Genomic DNA, 15,702 nt, shown 5'->3' with positions numbered 1-15,702 from the left:
TGGTAAATTTTCCTAGTCACAGGTTTTCTGGCTTGGACCAGAGTATCTATAACTGAATCTGAAAACCCACGCTTAGATAAAATCAAGCATTCAATTTCCAAGCAGTCAGCTGCAGAGAGACTAGATTTGGATGTTCGAATGGACCTTGTACTAGAAGATCCTGTCTCAAAGGTAGCTTCCATGGTGGAGCCGATGACATATTCACCAGGTCTGCATACCAAGTCCTGCGTGGCCACGCAGGAGCTATCAGAATCACAGAGGCCTTCTCCTGTTTGATCCTGGCTACGAGCCTGGGAAGGAGAGGAAACGGTGGAAACACATAAGCTAGGTTGAACGACCAAGGCGCCACTAATGCATCCACCAGTGTCGCCTTGGGATCCCTGGATCTGGACCCGTAGCGAGGAACCTTGAAGTTCTGACGAGACGCCATCAGATCCATGTCTGGAATGCCCCATAATTGAGTTAACTGGGCAAAGACCTCCGGGTGGAGTTCCCACTCCCCCAGATGGAAAGTCTGACGACTCAAATAATCCGCCTCCCAGTTGTCTACTCCTGGGATGTGAATTGCAGATAGATGGCAGGAGTGATCCTCCGCCCATTTGATGATCTTGGATACCTCTCTCATCGCCAAGGAACTCTTTGTTCCTCCCTGATGATTGATGTAAGCTACAGTCGTCATGTTGTCCGACTGAAATCTTATGAATCCGGCCTTCGCTAGTTGAGGCCAAGCCCGGAGCGCATTGAATATCGCTCTCAGTTCCAGGATGTTTATCGGGAGAAGAGACTCTTCCCGAGACCATAGACCCTGAGCTTTCAGGGAGTCCCAGACCGCGCCCCAGCCTAATAGACTGGCGTCGGTCGTGACAATGACCCACTCTGGTCTGCGGAAACTCATTCCCTGAGACAGGTGATCCTGAGTCAACCACCAACGGAGTGAGTCTCTGGTTAACTGGTCTACTGGAATCTGGGGAGACAAGTCTGCATAATCCCCATTCCACTGTCTGAGCATGCACAGTTGCAATGGTCTTAGATGAATTCGAGCAAAAGGAACCACGTCCATTGCTGCAACCATTAAACCTATTACTTCCATGCACTGAGCTATGGAAGACTGAGGAATAGATTGAAGAACTTGACAAGCCTTTAGAAGCTTTAATTTTCTGACCTCTGTCAGAAAAATCTTCATTTCTACAGAATCTATAATTGTTCCCAGAAAGGGAACTCTTCTAGACGGGGACAGGGAACTCTTTTCCATGTTCACCTTCCACCCGTGAGACCTGAGAAAAGCTAATACAATGTCTGTATGAGCCCTTGATCTGGAAAGGGACGACGCTTGGATTAGGATGTCGTCTAGGTAAGGTGCCACTGCAATGCCCCTCGGTCTTAGAACCGCTAGAAGAGACCCTAGCACCTTTGTGAAAATTCTGGGAGCAGTGGCTAAACCGAACGGAAGAGCCACGAACTGGTAATGTTTGTCCAGAAAGGCAAACCTTAGGAACTGATGATGATCTTTGTGGATAGGAATATGTAGGTACGCATCCTTTAAATCCACGGTAGTCATGTATTGACCCTCCTGGATTGTTGGTAAAATCGTTCGAATGGTTTCCATTTTGAACGATGGAACTCTGAGGAATTTGTTTAGAATTTTTAAATCCAGAATTGGTCTGAAAGTTCCCTCTTTTTTGGGAACTACAAACAGGTTTGAGTAAAACCCCTGACCTTGTTCCACTGTTGGAACTGGGTGTATCACTCCCATCTTTAATAGATCTCCTACGCAATGTAAGAATGCCTGTCTCTTTATCTGGTCTGAAGATAAGCGAGACATGTGGAACTTTCCCCTTGGAGGAAGTTCCTTGAATTCTAGAAGATAACCCTGAGAGACTATTTCTAGCGCCCAGGGATCCTGAACATCTCTTGCCCAAGCCTGAGCAAAGAGAGAAAGTCTGCCCCCTACTAGATCCAGTCCCGGATCAGGGGCTACCCCTTCATGCTGTCTTGGTAGCAGCAGCAGGCTTCTTGGCCTGTTTACCCTTGTTCCAGCCTTGCATTGGTTTCCATGCTGGCTTAGCCTGGGGAGCGTTACCCTCTTGTCTAGAGGCTGCAGAGTTAGGAGACGGTCCGTTCCTGAAGTTGCGAAAGGAACGAAAATTAGATTTGTTCTTAGCCTTGAAAGGCCTATCCTGTGGGAGGGCATGGACCTTTCCCCAGTGATGTCTGAAATAATCTCCTTCAATTCTGGCCCAAAAAGGGTCTTACCTTTGAAAGGAATATTAAGCAATTTTGTCTTGGATGACACATCCGCCGACCAAGATTTTAGCCAAAGCGCTCTGCGCGCCACAATTGCAAAACCTGAATTTTTCGCCGCTAATTTCGCCAATTGCAAAGCGGCATCTAAAATAAAGGAATTAGACAACTTTAATGCGTGAATTCTGTCTATGACTTCCTCATATGGAGTCTCCTTATTGAGCGAATTTTCTAGTTCCTCGAACCAAAAAGACGCCGCCGTGGTGACAGGAATAATGCACGAAATTGGCTGAAGAAGGAAACCTTGCTGAACAAATATCTTTTTAAGCAATCCTTCCAATTTTTTATCCATAGGATCTTTGAAAGCACAACTGTCCTCAATGGGAATAGTCGTGCGCTTGGCCAACGTAGAAACTGCTCCTTCAACCTTAGGGACTGTTTGCCATGCGTCCCTTCTGGGGTCGACAATGGGGAACATTTTCTTAAATATGGGAGGTGGGACAAAAGGTATACCTGGCTTCTCCCACTCCTTGTTCACTATGTCCGCCACCCTCTTGGGTATCGGAAAGGCATCAGCGTGCACAGGGACCTCAAGGAATTTGTCCATTTTGCACAATTTCTCTGGAATTACCAAAGAGTCGCAATCGTCAAGAGTAGTTAGCACCTCCTTAAGCAAGGCGCGGAGATGTTCTAAATTAAATTTAAACGTCACGATATCAGGTTCTGCCTGCTGAGAAACTTTTCCTGAATCAGAAATTTCTCCCTCAGACAGCCCCTCCCTCACTGCCAATTCAGACTGGTGTGAGGGTATTACAGATAAACTATCATCAGCGCCCACTTGCTCATCCTCTGTATTCAAAACTTAGCAATCACGCTTTCTGGGAAGTGTTGGAAGTTTGGATAAAAGATTTGCTATAGAATTATCCATTACTGCAGTTAATTGTTGCATAGTAACAAGCATTGGCGCGCTAGATGTACTAGGTGTCGCCTGAGCACCTTGGCCTCCATACACACAGAACATAATCTATCTGAAGGTACAGACATGTTAGACAGACTTAGTCAGGCTATTAATGCAAAAAAAAACGTTTTTAAACAAAACCGTTACTGTCTCTTTAAATAATAAACAGAGTACACTTTATTTCTGAATGTTTGAAAAACTATGAAGGAATTATCCGATCTTTACGAAATTTGCACCCTAGTGTCTTAATGCTTTGAAAGTATTGCACACCAAATTTCAAGTCTTTAACCCCTTAAATGAGCAAACCGGAGCTAATTGTTCAATTTAGCAGTTTAAACCCACTACAGTCCCTGCCACAGCCTTTTGCTGCGGCTTTACCTTCCTTGGGGGTTATTCACCACAGAAATAAGCCTCTTAGAATCGTTTTTGTGGCCACAGGACCTTCTCACATGAAGCTGCATGCACTGCTTCCAGAAGTAACTGCGCAATTAAGGCGCGAAAATGAGGCTTCCTCCCTCTGCATACCAGAGTGAAGGGGCCTTCCTGACTAGATTAGGTGTCTAACAAACTGCCAGGCGTAATAAAACGTTCCCAAAAGTGTTTCCAAGTCTCAAAAACACTCCAAAAATCATATAAATATTATATAAATCAATTGATTTAGCCCACAATAGTGTCAACCAGTATATAGCCCATTTATAAGCCTTTATTCTGTTATGAGTCTAAGAAAATGGCTTACCGATCCCAAAAGGGAAATTACAGTCTTCTAGCATTACTATGTCTTGTTAGAAAAGAGACTAGTCATACCTGGAGCAGAAAAGTCTGCAAACTGTTCCCCTCAACTGAAGTTCTCTGGGCTCAACAGTCCAGCGTGGGAACAGCAATGGATTTTAGTTACTGTTGCTAAAATCATACTCCTCTTTTAACAGAACTCTTCATCACTTTCTGTTGTAGAGTAAATAGTACAAACCGGCACTATTTTAAAATAACAAACTCTTGATAGAAGAAATAAAACTACAACTAACACCACATACTCTTTACCATCCCCGTGGAGATGCTACTTGTTCAGAGCGGCAAAGAGAATGACTGGGGGGCGGAGCCAGAGGGGGGGCTATATGGACAGCTCTTGCTGTGTGCTCTCTTTGCCATTTCCTGTAGGGGAAGAGAATATCCCACAAGTAAGGATGAAGCCGTGGACCGGACACACCAATGTTGGAGAAACCAACATTTTTTGGTGCCAAGTATGACGCACAACGCAAAAGGAAATAACATAATTTATGCTTACCTGATAAATTCCTTTCTTCTGTTGTGTGATCAGTCCACGGGTCATCATTACTTCTGGGATATAACTCCTCCCCAACAGGAAATGCAAGAGGATTCACCCAGCAGAGCTGCATATAGCTCCTCCCCTCTACGTCAGTCCCAGTCATTCGACCAAGAATCAACGAGAAAGGAGTAACCAAGGGTGAAGTGGTGACTGGAGTATAATTTAAAAAATATTTACCTGCCTTAAAAACAGGGCGGGCCGTGGACTGATCACACAACAGAAGAAAGGAATTTATCAGGTAAGCATAAATTATGTTTTCTTCTGTTATGTGTGATCAGTCCACGGGTCATCATTACTTCTGGGATACCAATACCAAAGCAAAAGTACACGGATGACGGGAGGGATAGGCAGGCTCATTATACAGAAGGAACCACTGCCTGAAGAACCTTTCTCCCAAAAATAGCCTCCGAAGAAGCAAAAGTGTCAAATTTGTAAAATTTGGAAAAAGTATGAAGCGAAGACCAAGTTGCAGCCTTGCAAATCTGTTCAACAGAGGCCTCATTCTTAAAGGCCCAAGTGGAAGCCACAGCTCTAGTGGAGTGAGCTGTAATTCTTTCAGGAGGCTGCTGTCCAGCAGTCTCATAGGCTAAACGTATTATGCTACGAAGCCAAAAAGAGAGAGAGGTAGCAGAAGCTTTTTGACCTCTCCTCTGTCCAGAATAAACGACAAACAGGGAAGAAGTTTGACGAAAATCTTTAGTTGCCTGCAAGTAGAACTTGAGGGCACGAACTACATCCAGATTGTGTAAAAGACGTTCCTTCTTTGAAGAAGGATTTGGACACAAGGATGGAACAACAATCTCTTGATTGATATTCCTGTTAGTGACTACCTTAGGTAAGAACCCAGGTTTAGTACGCAGAACTACCTTGTCTGAGTGAAAAATCAGATAAGGAGAATCACAATGTAATGCTGATAACTCAGAGACTCTTCGAGCCGAGGAAATAGCCATTAAAAACAGAAATTTCCAAGATAACAACTTTATATCAATGGAATGAAGGGGTTCAAACGGAACACCCTGTAAAACGTTAAGAACTAAGTTTAAACTCCATGGTGGAGCAACAGCTTTAAACACAGGCTTGATCCTAGCTAAAGCCTGACAAAAGGCCTGGACGTCTGGATTTTCTGACAGACGCCTGTGTAACAAGATGGACAGAGCTGAAATCTGTCCCTTTAATGAACTAGCCGATAAACCCTTTTCTAAGCCTTCTTGTAGAAAGGACAATATCCTAGGGATCCTAACCTTACTCCAGGAGTAACGTTTGGATTCGCACCAGTATAGGTATTTACGCCATATTTTATGGTAAATCTTTCTGGTAACAGGCTTCCTAGCCTGTATCAGGGTATCAATAACCGACTCAGAAAAACCACGTTTTGATAAAATCAAGCGTTCAATTTCCAAGCAGTCAGCTTCAGAGAAGTTAGATTTTGATGTTTGAACGGACCCTGTATCAGGAGGTCCTGTCTTAGAGGTAGAGACCAAGGCGGACAGGATGACATGTCCACTAGATCTGCATACCAAGTCCTGCGTGGCCATGCAGGTGCTATTAGGATCACTGATGCTCTCTCCTGTTTGATTTTGGCAATCAATCGGGGAAGCAGCGGGAAGGGTGGAAACACATAAGCCATCCCGAAATTCCAAGGTGCTGTCAAAGCATCTATCAGAACCGCTCCCGGATCCCTGGATCTGGACCCGTAGTGAGGAAGTTTGGCGTTCTGGCGAGACGCCATGAGATCTATCTCTGGTTTGCCCCAACGTCGAAGTATTTGGGCAAAGACCTCCGGATGAAGTTCCCACTCCCCCGGATGAAAAGTCTGGCGACTCAAGAAATCCGCCTCCCAGTTCTCCACTCCCGGGATGTGGATTGCTGACAGGTGGCAAGAGTGAGACTCTGCCCAGCGAATTATCTTTGATACTTCCATCATTGCTAGGGAGCTTCTTGTCCCTCCCTGATGGTTGATGTAAGCTACAGTCGTGATATTGTCCGACTGAAACCTGATGAACCCCCGAGTTGTTAATTGGGGCCAAGCCAGAAGGGCATTGAGAACTGCTCTCAATTCCAGAATGTTTATTGGAAGGAGACTCTCCTCCTGATTCCATAATCCCTGAGCCTTCAGAGAATTCCAGACAGCGCCCCAACCTAGTAGGCTGGCGTCTGTTGTTACAATTGTCCAGTCTGGCCTGCTGAATGGCATCCCCCTGGACAGGTGTGGCCGATGAAGCCACCATAGAAGAGAATTTCTGGTCTCTTGATTCAGATTCATAGTAGGGGACAAATCTGAGTAATCCCCATTCCACTGACTTAGCATGCACAATTGCAGCGGTCTGAGGTGTAGGCGTGCAAAAGGTACTATGTCCATTGCCGCTACCATTAAGCCGATCACCTCCATGCATTGAGCTACTGACGGGTGTTGAATGGAATGAAGGACACGGCATGCATTTTGAAGTCTTGTTAACCTGTCTTCTGTCAGGTAAATCTTCATTTCTACAGAATCTATAAGAGTCCCCAAGAATGGAACTCTTGTGAGAGGAAAAAGAGAACTCTTCTTTTCGTTCACTTTCCATCCATGCGACCTTAGAAATGCCAGAACTAACTCTGTATGAGACTTGGCAGTTTGAAAGCTTGAAGCTTGTATTAGAATGTCGTCTAGGTACGGAGCTATCGAAATCCCTCGTGGTCTTAGTACCGCCAGAAGGGCACCTAGAATCTTTGTGAAAATCCTTGGGGCCGTAGCCAATCCGAATGGAAGAGCTACAAACTGGTAGTGCCTGTCTAGGAAGGCAAACCGTAGATACCGGTGATGATCTTTGTGGATCGGTATGTGAAGGTAAGCATCTTTTAAATCCACTGTGGTCATGTACTGACCCTTTTGGATCATGGGCAAGATTGTCCGAATAGTTTCCATTTTGAACGATGGAACTCTTAGGAATTTGTTTAGAATCTTTAAATCTAAGATTGGCCTGAAAGTTCCCTCTTTTTTGGGAACCACAAACAGGTTTGAGTAGAACCCTTGTCCTTGTTCCGACCGCGGAACCGGATGGATCACTCCCATTAATAACAGATCTTGTACACAGCGTAGAAACGCTTCTTTCTTTATCTGGTTTGTTGACAACCTTGACAGATGAAATCTCCCTCTTGGGGGAGATAATTTGAAGTCTAGAAGGTATCCCTGAGATATGATCTCTAGCGCCCAGGGATCCTGAACATCTCTTGCCCAGGCCTGGGCGAAGAGAGAAAGTCTGCCCCCTACTAGATCCGGTCCCGGATCGGGGGCTCTCGGTTCATGCTGTCTTTGGGGCAGCAGCAGGTTTCCTGGCCTGTTTGCCCTTGTTCCAGGACTGGTTAGGCTTCCAGCCTTGCCTGTAACGAGCAACAGCTCCTTCCTGTTTTGGTGCAGTGGAGGTTGATGCTGCTCCTGTTTTGAAATTCCGAAAGGGACGAAAATTAGACTGTCTAGCCTTAGCTTTGGCTTTGTCTTGAGGTAGGGCGTGGCCCTTACCTCCTGTAATGTCAGCGATAATTTCTTTCAAACCGGGCCCAAATAAAGACTGCCCCTTGAAAGGTATATTAAGTAATTTGGACTTAGAAGTAACATCAGCTGACCAGGATTTTAGCCACAGCGCCCTACGTGCCTGTATGGCGAATCCTGAGTTCTTAGCCGTAAGTTTGGTTAAATGTACTACGGCCTCCGAAATGAATGAATTAGCTAGTTTAAGGACTCTAAGCCTGTCCATAATGTCGTCTAGCGTAGATGAACTAAGGTTCTCTTCCAGAGACTCAATCCAAAATGCTGCCGCAGCCGTAATCGGCGCGATACATGCAAGGGGTTGCAATATAAAACCTTGTTGAACAAACATTTTCTTAAGGTAACCCTCCAATTTTTTATCCATTGGATCTGAAAAAGCACAGCTATCCTCCACCGGGATAGTGGTACGCTTAGCTAAAGTAGAAACTGCTCCCTCCACCTTAGGGACCGTTTGCCATAAGTCCCGAGTGGTGGCGTCTATTGGAAACATCTTTCTAAATATTGGAGGGGGTGAGAACGGCACACCGGGTCTATCCCACTCCTTAGTAACAATTTCAGTTAATCTCTTAGGTATAGGAAAAACGTCAGTACTCGCCGGTACCGCAAAGTATTTATCCAACCTACACAGTTTCTCTGGTATTGCAACGGTGTTACAATCATTAAGAGCTGCTAAGACCTCCCCTAGTAATACACGGAGGTTCTCCAATTTAAATTTAAAATTTGAAATATCTGAATCCAATCTGTTTGGATCAGAACCGTCACCCACAGAATGAAGCTCTCCGTCCTCATGCTCTGCAAGCTGTGACGCAGTATCAGACATGGCCCTAGTATTGTCAGCGCACTCTGTTCTCACCCCAGAGTGATCACGCTTGCCTCTTAGTTCTGGTAATTTAGACAAAACTTCAGTCATAACAGTAGCCATATCATGTAATGTTATCTGTAATGGCCGCCCAGATGTACTAGGCGCCATAATATCACGCACCTCCCGGGCGGGAGATGCAGGTACTGCCGCGTGAGGCGAGTTAGTCGGCATAACTCTCCCCTCGCAGTTTGGTGAAATTTGTTCACATTGTACAGATTGACTTTTATTTAAAGTAGCATCAATACAGTTAGTACATAAATTTCTATTGGGCTCCACCTTGGCATTGGAACAAATGACACAGATATCTTCCTCTGAGTCAGACATGTTTAACACACTAGCAATAACTTGCAACCTGGTTATAATCTTTTTTAGCAAAAACGTACTGTGCCTCAAAGAGGTACTTAAACGATTAAATGACAGTTGAGATAATGAACTGAAAAACAGTTATAGCATCAACTTTAAAATAACACAACTTTTAGCAAAGGTTTGTTCCCATTAGTAAATAACAATAACTAAATTTGACATAAAAATTACAGAGTAACGTTTTTATTCACAGTCAATATAAAATTCTCACAGCTCTGCTGAGAGAATGTACCTCCCTTCAAAGAAGTTTGAAGACCCCTGAAATCTGTCAGAGATGAACCGGATCATGCAGGAAATATAATAGTAGCTGACTGGAAATTTTTTAATGCGTAGCAAAGAGCGCCAAAAACGGCCCCTCCCTCTCACACACAGCAGTGAAGAGAAACGAAACTGTCACAATTTAAAGCAAACAACAGCCAAGTGGAAAATAATGCCCAAACATTTATTCACTCAGTACCTCAGCAATGTAAACGATTCTACATTCCAGCAAAAACGTTTAACATGATAAATACTTATTAAAAGGATTAGTGACCTTTAACAGAGTAGTTCCGGTGAAATACCATTCCCAGAATACTGAAGTGTATACATACATGTCATTATAACGGTATAGCAGGATTTTCTCATCAATTCCATTCAGAAAATAAAAACTGCTACATACCTCAATGCAGATTCATCTGCCCGCTGTCCCCTGATCTGAAGCTTTTACCTCCCTCAGATTGCCCGAGAACAGCAATATGATCTTAACTACTCCGGTTAAAATCATAGTAAAAAACTCTGGTAGATTCTTCCTCAAAGTCTGCCAGAGAAGTAATAACACGCTCCGGTGCTATTGTAAAATAACAAACTTTTGATTGAAGTCATAAAAACTAAGTATAATCACCATAGTCCTCTCACACATCCTATCTAGTCGTTGGGTGCAAGAGAATGACTGGGACTGACGTAGAGGGGAGGAGCTATATGCAGCTCTGCTGGGTGAATCCTCTTGCATTTCCTGTTGGGGAGGAGTTATATCCCAGAAGTAATGATGACCCGTGGACTGATCACACATAACAGAAGAAATATACATTTTTTGGCACCAACAAACATCCGGAAATGACGCAACTCGCATCATAACAGACACAACTTCACGCAAAACAACACAACAAGAATGACACAATAAATAATAGCATTTTGTGACCTCACGAGCATAGATTTGCCCGCAAATTTTTATGGAAAAACAGTCAAATAGGAAAAAAAGACTAAACCCCAGGAAAGAAAATATTAAAAAAAAAAAAAAAAAAATCCTAAAACATGATTCCCATACTTAAACTGTTAGACTGCACATATATTTATAACTTATACATAAATACATAAAGCGCCAACCATAGCTGAGAGTGTCTTAAATAATGATACATACTTACCGAAAGACACCCATCTACATATAGCAGATAGCTAAACCAATACTGAAAACTATCAGCAGAGGTAATGGTATAAGAGTATATCGTCATTCTGAAAAGGGAGGTAGGAGATTAATCCCTACGACCGATAACAGAGAACCCTTAATAAGATTTCCCGTGAGAGAAACCATAAAAATCAATAGGCGATACTCTCTTCACATCCCTCTGACAAACACTGTACTCTGAGAGGAATTGGGCTTCAGAATGCTTAGAAGCGCTTATCATAGAAGAAATCATAAAAATCAAGCACAAACTTATTTCACCACCTCCATAGAAGGCAAAGTTTGTAAAACTGAATTGTGGGTGTGGTGAGGGGTGTATTTATAGGCATTTTGAGGTTTGGGAAACTTTGCCCCTCCTGGTAGGATTGTATATCCCATACGTCACTAGCTCATGGACTCTTGCCAATTACATAAAAGATGCTAGATTTGAACATGGCAGAGCCCATTACTTTATAAAAATGAATGCTTTAAACATGTTTGTTCAATATTTAAGCAGTTAATATAATTTTAAAACAATACATCTACAGATATATTTGCTTTGAATACATTGTCATATCTACATAATAATACATATGAAAACATATACTTTATATGATAGATATTTCATATATATATAAAAATACATCCTTACTCGAGCAGCAGAAGCAACCGAATCAGAGCCATGAGCTGCATTTTTTGTGCCGTCAGTACCAAACTTTGCTCTTATGCTTTCAGGTAGTTCACTTCTTGCAATACTCGAGTTTGTTGGACCAAGTAATTTCCTCCATGAAGATATTGCGTCATCTCCAACAACTTCAATTGCAACTATGGGTCCACTTATCATAAAACCGACTAGATCACTGAAAAAAATATTGTATTGCAGTTAATTTGCAAATTAATATTAAAATATCAAATATCATGGCTAATAGTTTAACAGGACATCATCTGCTATACAGTTTACAAACCTCTTAAAGTCACCATGTTATAGAAATCCCTGTTATGCAAGTGCAAATGGCTGAGTGTATTTCATAAAATGCTTCCTGAAATGTATGTCAGTGTTGAGTAAACAATATTGATGCAATTTACTAAAATGCAAATATATGTTCACTTTTGTATGTAGGCAAACTACAATATACTTGCATTATGTCAGGGCTCTACAAACTGAGGAGCCAGGGAGCCACTGGCTCGAAGAATTTTACCCCTGGCTCATAACTTTTTAGGTTATTCTCCATATATCTATATACAAATACCAATCTCTGGCTCCTAAAAGTATGCCTGGCTCCTAAATTTTAAAAACATTTGTCAACCTCTTTATTTTAATTCTTCCCTTTCTCCTTTTTCCACTCCTGCTCATGCTGCTGGAGTGGACCCTGCTACTTGCTACACACCAATTGCTTGATGAGAAAAGGAGCTCAGCTATAGCAGTCCATAACTGGTCACATCAAAACAGATAAAGATATACCATGTTCAATAGGCTTTTCAATGGGTGTGTTCCTGAACTACAAAACAACACGAATACATAGCTAAGAGAAGGGAGGAAGATGATATGATAAACACATTTTTAGTATTTTTAGGGACTTAAAGCTGACACTGAAAGTATTTTACTCGATAAGCACCAGATATCTAAAATCTATGTTTCAAATGTTGCAAACAAAATAACAGTGTTAATGCTTTTAATGCATTCATTTTGTATGCAGACATTTAGTAATGTGTTTCTAATTGCTGCTATACAATGCATATAAAAAGGACTTTAATTTCCCTTTTAGAAATGCTGAAAAGGTGTTCAAGGCCTAAAACATTTTATTAACAATACACCTTCAATTCAGTAGATGTTGAGAACTTGCGCTTATCAGCTTGACTTGTGTAACAAAATTATATTTCAACAGGAAAAGTCAAACCAGCTTCTGTTTGAGAATGTTTGCTTTTTAATTATTTACTACCATGACATTGAATAGAACATTATACCTGCTGGAGGCAGTAGGGTTGAATGACACACACAAAGAATTACAGTATGCACAAAGTCACTTGGTTTGAAAATGCAATTGAATAAACTATATTTATGAAGACTCCCAGTAGCCTACTGCCACCTGTCATCTGACAAAAAGGAGCTATTGTCTTCCCACACCAGAAACAGTGGACTCTTGACTAGAGTTACTAACATCAGGACAGTGTTCCTGTAATTCTATGCAGCCTATCTGCTAGTAATGTGCAGTATGGGAAAAAAAAATATAACAATTGTTTGATGAAATATTGCGATTGCAATTTTTACAATTATTTTTTCAACCTTTTTTTACACAAAAGCAAACAGTGCTTAACCCCTTAACAACCAACCACAACATACCTTGTATGTTACTAGTCATTAAGGGTTTTTCAGGCCATAATAGCGCAGGTCTTGCCGCGAGTAGCAGGACCGTGCTATTATGACCTCCCTCCCTGCTGCAGGCATCCCAAAATAGCGCAGTCAACAAAGCAATCCCCATTCACAGACCATTGACGTACTGCATTAAGGGGTTAATCTCCCTTTGAATATATTAGTCTGTCAATGTATCTGCTATGCTGAAGGTGACCAACTTATAACTACACATTAAGTACAGTGGCTCTCCTGCAATTTATGTGTAATTTATCCATAAGTTGCTATCATTATTTCTTTCTTTTTCTAATATTTCCAAAGATTTGCTGCTGTGAACACTTTGTAACTACCTGGATTTCTGCATTAATTACTTAGATTACTAATCTAATCTTTATCTTAGTCAGAGGTATAGACAAACACACTCTGACTAAACTAAAAACACATACATTTTATGGAATATAATCATTCCCACTGCCGGTTGGAAAATGTAAGTGAACCTCTGCCTTATTGACTTCTCCAAAAAGCTCTTTGCAGTCAGGTGTTGAAATTAAGGAGATGAGAATGGAAGTGTGGGTTGCATAGGTGCCCTGCCCTTTAAATAAAGGCACACAAAGCCTGGTTACTGTTCTTCTCATGAAAGATTGTTTAGTGAAAACCATGCCTCAATCCCAACAACTTTCACATGACCTTAGAAGACACATAATAGAGATGCAAAAATCTGGAAAAGGTTACAAAAACATTGCTTAAGACCTGGGTGTTCATCAATTCAGGACTCCCTAAGATTGGATATTCTACAAAGAACACTCCAAGAGCACAATGGGCAATTCTGAAAGATGTGAGAAAGAAACCAAAGGGTAACAGCAAAAGACCTTCAGGAAACTAAACCCCTTCACCCCACTATGGCTATAAGTTCTCACAAGAGAACCTCAAGTCAGTATTTATCAAGCAGCGTTCATCAGACCGCTGCTTCCCTAACCTTTCGCCACCTGGTCAATCTCCCTGGTCTCGTCTGACCGGGGAGATGGACAGCTCCTGCCCGCGCGTGATTGGCTGTGCACGGAAAAGGGGGCGGGATTGCACACAAGAGCAAAATAGTGCTCATTTGCGATGCTGAATTTCGGCAGCAGAATTCAGTCTGCCAGAGGCGAGCTGCAGTGGACAGGGACGCGTATGTGCGCCCCCTGTCCGCCATAACTTGATAAATCGACCCCAAAGTACAAAAGTCTTTGTTCATGTGTCCAATATCAGAGAAAAAAAACTGAACAAGAATGGTGTTCATGGAAGGACCCTACGAAGGAAACCACTGTGGTCTAAAAGAAAAACATCACTGCATGTCTCAAATTTGCTTCAAAAGCACCTGGATGTTCCACAACGCTTCTAGGAAAATTGACAGATAAGACAAAAGTTTAACTTTTTGGCAAAAATGCACATTATACAAGGAGGAAAAAAGGCACTGCACACCACACCAAAACCTCGTCCTATCTGTGAAGCATGGTGGAGGAAGCATCTAGATCTGGAGCTGCTATGTTGCCTCAGGGCCTGGGCACTTTGCAATCATTGAGCGAACAATGAATTCAAAAGTGTATCAAGACATTTTACAGGAGAATGTCAGGGCAGCAGTCCATGACCTCAAGCTTTGGAGAGGTCGGGTGATGCAACAAGCACACAAGTAAATTAACTAAAGAATGGCTGAAAAAGAAGACGATTTGTGTTATGGAATGGCCAAGTCATAGTTCCAATTCAGATGCTGTGGCATTACCTGAAAAGGGTTGTGCAATCAACACAACCAAAAATACTGATAAACTGAAACAGATTTGTAAGGAGGAATGGTCCAAAATTTACCCTCAGCATTGTGCACGATTTATAAGCAGCTACAGGAAATGTTTAGTGTAGGTTGTTGCCGTTAAAGGATGATTTACAAGATAGTAAATTGAAGGCTTCACTTATTTTTCCAGATTGAAGGGGGGGGGGGGGGAGAATTAAAGAGACATTATACACTAAATACATTTTATAAGATTATTATTAAGGTTACTCCCCACCTCCCTCTAGTATTGAGTGCCAGCATGTTGAAATCTAGCTTTTACTACATTCCAGTGCTGACGGTTTTGCGCATGTGTAGCAACTCTCTTTCAGCACATGCAGTTAAACCTAGGTTTTCTGCACCCATAATAAAAAAAGAGGTGCATGAAATGTATTGAGGGCTAGATTAAAATTAATTAATGTAATGGCTGGTTACTGCTACCGCAAGTTCTCGGTAGCAATTAGCGCTTCCTTAAATTAGATTAGATCTCTGGTTCATTTACTAAAAGTGCCCCAAATGCCCTCAAAAAAAAGGGCATTTTAGTTTTTTATATAAAATTTTTTTAGCATTTTTTTAATAAAAGATAACTGTACAAGGCAGTTTTGGGGCTTAAAGTTGGTGGGAGTGGGGTGTTGGCACTGAAAATTGCCTTTACATTGCGGTCAAGGGAACTGTCTGTTCTTATAGACCGGAGAGAGAAAAGGAGAGAGAGAAAAGGAGAGAGAGAGAGAGAGAAAAGGAGAGAGAGAGAGAGAGAAAAAGAAAGAAAGAAAGAAAGAAAGAAAAAGAGAGAGAGAGAGAGAGAGAGAAAGAAAGAAAGAAAGAAAGAAAGAAAGAGAGAAAGAGAGAGAGAGAAATAA

The 15,702-nt window shown here is 42.1% G+C and overlaps 1 protein-coding gene across 1 annotated transcript in view; it reads right to left on the bottom strand.

The window, feature by feature from the left end:
- Positions 1-15,702, bottom strand: part of NME7 (NME/NM23 family member 7) — a 682,167-nt gene that overhangs the window by 379,039 nt on the left and 287,426 nt on the right. Inside the window, exon 6 of the mRNA XM_053706509.1 lies at positions 11,344-11,551. Within this exon, the coding sequence (XP_053562484.1) occupies positions 11,344-11,551 (208 nt within the window). The remainder of the gene's footprint in view (positions 1-11,343; positions 11,552-15,702) is intronic.

The sequence above is a fragment of the Bombina bombina genome, chromosome 3, assembly GCF_027579735.1.
Source record: "Bombina bombina isolate aBomBom1 chromosome 3, aBomBom1.pri, whole genome shotgun sequence".
NCBI lineage: Eukaryota > Metazoa > Chordata > Amphibia > Anura > Bombinatoridae > Bombina > Bombina bombina.
This window is presented reverse-complemented; position numbering and strand designations above follow the sequence as displayed.